Source organism: Hylobates moloch, unplaced genomic scaffold (assembly GCF_009828535.3).
Source record: "Hylobates moloch isolate HMO894 unplaced genomic scaffold, HMol_V3 SCAFFOLD_8, whole genome shotgun sequence".
In the NCBI taxonomy this organism is placed as follows: domain Eukaryota; kingdom Metazoa; phylum Chordata; class Mammalia; order Primates; family Hylobatidae; genus Hylobates; species Hylobates moloch.
Genome location: NW_026652283.1, coordinates 47780552 through 47788386, shown reverse-complemented (window position 1 = coordinate 47788386; position 7835 = coordinate 47780552). Strand labels below are relative to the sequence as shown.

Genomic DNA, 7835 nt, shown 5'->3' with positions numbered 1-7835 from the left:
GCTAGGTGTGCCTTCCTCAATGCTGCTTTTGGATATGAGGGTGATGGGCCTAGGGCTTCCGGGTCCCAGATCACACCTTGCCACCTGGGGTGTCCGTCCTTTTTCCCCCACAGCAGGCTGTGTTTGCCCATTTTCTCCTCTGCCATGGGTGGAGATGGATCTGAAGCTGGGTGTTGAAGCCTCTGACCAAGTCGGTATCTTGCTTTGAGGCCCTGCACGGTTTCCAGGGACCACATCTGGGGCCAAGAGGAAGAACCGAACTGGGCCTAGGTCAGCTGTGCTGGGTCAGGGCCTGGGCATGGGCTGTGAAAGCTGGGGACTGGGACCTTCAGGCCCTCTATTGAGATCTTTGCAGGAGGGGGTGGATTTAGGAAGCTACTGGGCTGGGCCAGGGCGTGGAAGGCACTGAAGCCGTGGTGTGTCCCAGCATTAGAGTCCCAGAGTTTGGCTTGGAGGGGCAGGGGCAGGTGGTGGGGAGAACAGGAAATAGGCCAGGCTCTCGGGGGAGTCTGGCAGCTTTGAGCCTTCTCTGGGCTTCCGGGGTTTTCCCCAGGCTCCAGAGCCAGCCAGCATATTTCTTAATCCCACTGTCAGCCTTCCAAGAAGCCCCGCCCACTGGGCTCAGTCAAGGCGGGAGCGACTGTGTGTCACCCCTTTCCCTAAAATCCAGCCCCACTGCCAGGAAAAGGGAGCTCAGGGCGTGGAGGTGAGGCTGGGACTCTCCCACATCTGCTTGGTCCTCATACCCACCTCCTTAGCTGGCCCCTGGAAGATGACCTCGAATGCCAGCGCAAGTGAGCTGGGCACCAGCCAGGGGAGGCCAGGCCTGGCAGCTCATTACTATGGGAGGGAGGGCAGCTTCTCTCCGACGCCCGTCTTCGTGTCTCCTCCCTCCCTCGCCTTCCTCCTTCCTAGCTCCTCTCCTCCAGGGCCAGACTGAGCCCAGGTTGATTTCAGGCGGACACCAGCAGACCCACAGCAGCTCCAGGAGCCCAGACACCGGTGGCCAGAAGCAAGGCTAGGAGCTGCTGCAGCCATGTCGGCCCTCGGCCTCCTCATTCTGGGCCTGCTCACGGCAGTGCCACCTGCCAGCTGTCAGCAAGGTAGCTCAGGAGGAGAGGGCTGGGCACGGGAGACCCAGGGGTGGATAGGTGGTGTTCTGGCTGCCCTCCCCAGGGTCTTGATACTTACAGTTTGGAGGGGGAGCGGGGACTGTGCTAGCTGAAAGAACGTCCCAAGGCAGAGTCCTCTGAACCAAGTCTCTGCCTGTCACTTGTTTTCCACGAGTGAAAAGTGGCGGCAGTTGGTTCTAGGATCTCGGGGAGGAACAGGAGTTGAGGCCCAAGCCCCAAGAGCAGGCATCGCCCAAAGGATGGCTGGATCCTGAGTACAAGGCGCCCGGGGATCCAAGGAGGGTGAGAGTGGGGCCCAAGCCACCCCTCAAAGGCTTGGGCTTTGTCTCGGCCTCTTGGGCTTGGGTAGAGAACAGTGCCCAGTGTGACTCCCCCAGATATCTGAGCTCTTCATCCTGCTCTGCCCGAATGGATGTGTGACCTTGAGCAAATCACTGCCCCTTCCTGAGCCTCAGTTTTCTCACCCATAAAATGAGAACAATAAACCCCACCCTGCCCACCTCCCGGGGCTGCTGCCAGGTCAGGGGTGTAGAAGGGCTTTGCACCTGGTGAAGCAACACACCCAAGGTCTGGCTTTCATTCTACACTGTCAGGCTGCATCTGCAGCCAAAATCTGGGGACTCTGCAGGTGGGACCTGGTCCAGAGAGGACTGGCAAAGATGCTTCCAGAGCTCCCCTCCCACCCCCGCCCTGAGCTCTCATGTGTGTCGGCTTCAACTCCGTCTCCCAGGTCTTGGAAGCCCTCTGGGGAACTGCAGACCAGAGAGGTTGAGTCACACAGCAGGGCAAGAAAGGACAGGGCTCAGACCACCTTTCTCCTGCCCCAGGCACTGCCCCTTGCTGTATGTGCTAATCCCACGTGGGAGGACGAGCAGGGACTGTGGTCCCTGGGGTGACTGGAGGGAATTGGCTGCAGGGTCTAGGAGGAAACAGGGAGGGGCCTCCAAGGGTTGAGCCCTAACTCCCCATGCTTGAGCAACCACTGACCTGAGGGAGCAGTCTGAACCCCTAGGGAAACGATGACTCCCAAACACTGCGTTTTGGCAGGTGTGGAACTGAGGGTAATCCCACTGTGTGTCTTCTGCTTCCCCTGGAGTTAAGTGAGGTCTGACCTCACTGCAGGCCGGAGAGTTCCTAGCCTCCTTCCTCCTCCCCAATATCTGCCAGGCTCGGAAGAGAGGTCAGGCCTCCACTGCAACAGGAGAGCTTTTGGTAGACTCAGAGGAAGACATTTGAGCAGGAGTGAGCCAGAGGAAGGTTTTCCCATGTCCAGCTTGGGTCCCTCAGAATATAGGGATGCAGGTATATTCTGGCCTGGAGGCAGGACCCCTCTGAAGCCTCCTGCTGACCTGTGTTTTGTGCTGGGACTTCTCCCCGCTGAGGGTCTTTTCTCTACAGGGCTGAGCTCCTGCGGGCTCATGGAGTGCAGTGATGCCAGGGAAGAGGAAAGTCCTTTGGGGAAGCAGAGGCCTGAAGGCAGGGACTTCAGGAAAATCTTAAGGGACTATGTTGGTGTCAAGGGTCAAAAAGCAGAGAAGGGACCTGGTGCAATAGCTCATGCCTGTAATCCCAGCACTTTGGGAGGCCAAGGCCAGAGGATTGCCTGAGCCCAGGAGTTTGAGACCAGCCTGGGCAACATAGTAAGACCCTGTCTCTATTAAAAAATAAAGTAGAGAAAGGTGCACGATTGGGGCCTCAACCTAATCTCTGGCCATAGTCCCTGGGCACCCAGCTGGGGGAATCAAAAGGAGCTCAGGTTTTGAGGCTTCTTTCCTGGTCGCCAAGACTCAGAGTAGAGCTCACCCCTCCGTTCTGCCCCTCTAAAGATGTCCTGGTCCACTCCTCTCTCTGGGTACCCCAGGCACCCCAGATCTCCCCAGCTGAGCAGCCCTGAGAGTCTCCCACTCTCATACCCTTCCTACCACCAGAGAAACCTCTTGCTACAGAACAGGATCTTCTAGATCCCAGACCAGTCTTGTCAGCTCTGGGTCCTCCTCAGCCTTCTGGGAGCCACTCCCAGCTGCAAGGCCTAGGCCGGCTGTCCAGGGGGCTGCCCTTTGGTTCCTGGGGCTGCATGTGACCCACCTGGGGGAGGGAAAGAGGCTCTGGGCTGCCTAGATACAGCACTCTGAGGCTCTTCCCTCTTTGGCTTCTCACTGCTTCCAACTCCCTTCTCTCTGAGCCTCTGTTGTTCCTCCAGCTCCCTCCTTTTCCTAAGCTCAGTGGAGCTTAAGATGCATAAGTGGGTCAGATGGGCCGTATCCTACCCCTGCCGCCCCAGAATGTCTCCTTGGTCCTGGCAGCTGGCTGAGGGCCTTCAGCACAGGTGGGGCCCTTGGGAAGCGAGGCCCCTCGCTCTCCTGCACATGCAGCCCCACTGTGGCCCCTCTCCCTTTATTAGGCCTGGGGAACCTTCAGCCCTGGATGCAGGGCCTCATCGCGGTGGCGGTGTTCCTGGTCCTCGTTGCAATCGCCTTTGCAGTCAACCACTTCTGGTGCCAGGAGGAGCCGTGAGTGCTGCCCAAGGGTCCCTGAGCAGGCAGGGTGGGCCCAGGACCACTGCTCTTGCTCTGGTAGCGGTGAGAAGGGCCTCAGAAACCCTGTGTCCAATCCTCCCCCTGTGTGGAAGGGAAACTGAGGCTCAAGGTCATGGGGTGGGTTGGTGACAGTCAGAATGAGAGCCTAGGCTTGCTGGCTCCCAGACCTGGGCTCTGTGGGCCCCACAGCTCTGGCACCCACTCCCTGTGAGCTTTGGGGAAACGGCTTCTCTTCTTGGAGTCTTGGTGTTTCTGCAGAGCCAGGATAGCGGCCCAGCCTGTGATGGGGGCTGTAAGGACCTCTAGAAAGGGAGGTCCCTCCTTCGGGTGGGGCAGCTGTGGTACAGAGAGGGCATGAGACAGACACACCTCCTGCCCTCACAGGCTCAGACTGGAGTGAGCTGTCAGAAGTTCAAGAGTTGCTGCTGAGGGAGAGCGCAGAGGACACTGCAGGGCCTGACCTGGTCCGGGGTGGTCAGAGAAGGCTTCCCCATTGCACGTTTATCCTGAAACCTGACTAACGAGGAGGAGTCACTACCAGGATAGAGTGGAGTGGGAAGAGCGCTGCAGTTGAGGGAAGGGTACACCCAGGTCCCGAGTTAGGGGCATGGCACCAGGGCTGCTGGGGACAGAGAGACACAGGTGAAGGGTGGGTGGGCTGAAATCCAGCTCACTCTGCACTCACCAGGTCAGGACCCTCAGGCAAGGCTGCCTCTGTCCCCAGGTGCATTTCTTCCCAGATCTCATAAAGGTGTCCTGGTGGCTTGAGTGCTAGCCCCATGCAGGGTTGCTGAGGAAACCCCAGTGGCTCAGTGGGTGGAGATAGGGATGGAGACACCTGAGATGAGGCTGGTGAGGTGGGCAGGCCCGGACCAACCAGGCTGTTGCACACCAATGACCTGAGCTTTGGACTTTACCTAAGTGAGCAGGAATCCAGTGACAAGTTTGTTTGTTTTTGGTTTTTGTTTTTTTTTTTCTTTGGAGATGGAGTTTGGCTCTTGTTGCCCAGGCTGGAGTGCAATGTCTCGATCTCGGCTCACTGCAACCTCTGCCTCCTGGGTTCAAGCGGTTCTCCTGCCCCAGCCTCCCGAGTAGCTGGGATTACAGGTGCCTGACACCACGCCAGGCTAACTTTTGTATTTTTAGTAGAGACAGGTTTCACTATGTTGGCCAAGCTGGTCTCCAACTCCCGACCTCGTGATCCGCCTGCCTCAGCCTCTCAAAGTGCTGGGATTACAGGTGTGAGCCACCGCGCCCTGCCTCCGGTGACAAGTTTTTAAGCCAGTTTTGGGATGAGACACGGCCTTAGCAGAATGACCCTGGCTGCCTCGTGGCAGATGCACGGTGGCGGTGGAGGGGTCTCCAGTCTGCAGGCCCGGAGAGTAGTGAGGGGGTGGGCATGAGGTCAGGAGGGGGTCTAGACTGTAGCGGTGGCAGAGAGGATGAAGTAAAGAGACGAGTCTGAGCGCTGTCTAGGAGGTGGGCACCCTGGGAGTTGGTTGTCACAGACAGCAGCCAACTTGAGAGGAGGAAGGCAGGGATGGCATCTAAGTTTCTCATGGCAGATCACTCACCAAGGCCCAGAACCCAGGAGGACGAGCAGATGTAGGGGCAGATGCTAAGTTTAATTGGAGACATATTAAGTCTGGGGTGCCTGTGGGATGTCTAAGGAAATGAGCAGGTGTTCGGGTCCCTGTGACCCTCATGAGAGCAGCTTCTGGGAGGCTTCAGGTAGAGTCCACACTGCAGGAGGTTTAAACTTGAGTAAGAGGCAAGGAGGTTTTTTGTTGGATGCTCTTCAGATAGACTTTCTCCACCTGCCCCAGCTCTGCCTGAAGTGCCACCAACCACATCTGTGCCCACTGCCCAAGGCACGACCTGGGGAAATTTGGGGCAGACACTGCATCCTGCAGGGCCTGCTGTGGAGGCTGAACTGAGGGCATCTGGGACAGAGAGAGGCGTTGGACTCAGGATAAGTCTTTTGCAAATATTTGGCCCCCACCATGGAGTGGGGAGGAAGTGTGAGACCCCATGGGTGGGGCCGGAAGCCGAGGCTGGCAGGCCCTGCTGCACACAGCTCTGGGAAGGGCAGTTGCTGGCCTTCGGGCTTGTGAGAACCAGGACCTAGAATAGGGTCTGCTTGGACGAGGGAGACCCCACCGAGGAGCCCCACTGATGAGTCCCGTCCCCAGGGAGCCTGTGCACATGACCCTGACCGTCGGAAACAAGGCAGAGGGAGTCCTGGTGGGAACGGACGGAAGGTACTCTTCGATGGCGGCCAGTTTCAGGTGAGGTGCAGGGCAGGGCTGCCCAGTCTGTGCTCCCAGGGTCTAAGGAGAACCTCAAGATGGGTCTGCTGGGGGGAGGTGGCTGGGGAGGACGGAGACTCACGTGGGCAAAAGCAATGAGGCAATGAGGGCTTTGTGAGGACTGCAGGGCTCTGTAGGAGAAATGCAGGCTCTGTGTGGGGCGAAGTCTCCAGAAGGGGACGGAGACTTGGGAGGGTAGGGTTCAGCATAGTGGAGGGGACTTATAGGGCAATGGGGACAAGGGGTTCAATTAAGGAAGGATCAAAAGAGTGAGGGACTCAGTGAGGGGAAGGCTCAGTAGAGGATGCAGCTCAATGGGGGATGGGTTCACTGAGGGATGGACTCAGTGGGGGATGGGGGATGGATTTAGTGGGGGATGGAGCTTGGTGGGGGATGGAGCTTGTCGGGAGATGGGTTTAGTGAGGGATGGAGCTTAATGGGGGATAGAGCTCAGTGGGGAATGGGCTCAGTGGGGGATGGACTCAGTGGGGGATGGGTTCAGTGGGGGAAGGGTTCAGTGGGGGATGGGTTCAGTGGGGATGGGTTCAATGGAGGATGGACTTAGTGGGGGATGGACTCAGTGGGGGATGGACTCAGTGGGGGATGGGTTCAGTGGGGGATGGGTTCAGGGGAGGATGGACTCAGTAGGGGATGGACTCAGTGGGGAATGGGCTCAGTGGGGATGGGTTCAGTGGAGGATGGAGCTCAGTGTGGATGGGTTTAGTGGGGGATGGAGCTTGGTGGGGGATGGAGCTTATTGGGAGATGGGTTTAGTGGGGGATGGAGCTTACTGGGGGATGGAGCTCAGTGGGGCATGGGATCTGTGGGGGATGGACTCAGTGGGGGATGGGCTTAGTGGAGCATGGTCTCAGTGGGGGATGGGCTCGGTGGGGGATGGGCTCAGTAGGACCCAGTGGTGGAGCAGTCCACAGGAGGAGGGAGATAGGTGTCAGGGAGGGGATGCTGAGAGGCCTCCAGTCTCGGATGCATAAGCCCAGATGTGGTCAGGACAATCCCTTTCTGGGAGTCAAGCGTTTATTCTGGAAGCTATTACTGTCACAAGTGCAGGAAAGGGCAGGGAGAAGGGGATAGAATGGGAGGAGCGATAACCCACCAGCCCATGCCTTCTTCTTTCAGGTCCAGTGAGCATGAGAATGCCTATGAGAATGTGCCTGAGGAGGAAGGCAAGGTCCGCAGCACCCCAATGTAACCTTGTCTGTGGCTCCAACCCCAAAACTCCCAGGCGCCTGGGATGGATGCCCAGTGCTACCACCCAAGCCACCTCCTTCTTTGTGTGGAATCTGCAATAGTGGGCTGACTCCCTCCAGCCCCACGCCAGCCCTACCCGCCCCTGAAGTATAGCCAGCCAAGGTTGGAGCTCAGACCATGTCTAGGTTGGGGCTCGGCTGTGGCCCTGGGGTCTCCCCCTCAGCTCAGAAGAGCCTTCTGGAGGGGACAGTCACCTCAGCACCTCCCATCCTGCTCACACTTCCTTCCCCATAACTATGGAAATGGCCCTAATTTCTGCAAAATAAAGACTTTTTGTATTTCTGGGGCTGAGGCTCAGCAACAGCCCCTCAGACTTCCAGTGAGCCCCCATCTTTCTTTCTGAATCATGACAGTCGCCTTCCGACTCTGTCATAGTGGCTTTGGGGGATTATGCAGGAAGCCCCTGTGCCCGCAGGACAGCTGGGACCGAGGGGGCCCAGGCTGGGGAGGGGCTGAGAGTGTGTGGCCAGGGTGAGGGTAAGAGAGGGTTCATGTCTTTTCTGGTGTTTGAGAGTGAAACACCCTCAAATGGGACGGTCTGATGACACCTGGGAGAACTGGGAGGCAGGGAGACCAGGACAGGTGAG

At 58.1% G+C, this 7835-nt stretch overlaps 1 protein-coding gene across 1 annotated transcript; it reads left to right on the top strand.

Annotated features, from left to right (window-relative positions):
- The first annotated feature begins 909 nt into the window (after positions 1-909).
- Positions 910-7578, top strand: PDZK1IP1 (PDZK1 interacting protein 1). Its single transcript, XM_032159075.2, has 4 exons — positions 910-1103; positions 3535-3643; positions 5863-5958; positions 7117-7578. The coding sequence occupies exons 1-4, from the start codon at positions 1037-1039 to the stop codon at positions 7187-7189; spliced, it is 345 nt and encodes a 114-aa protein (XP_032014966.1). The 5' UTR covers positions 910-1036; the 3' UTR covers positions 7190-7578.
- The last annotated feature ends 257 nt before the right edge of the window (positions 7579-7835 follow it).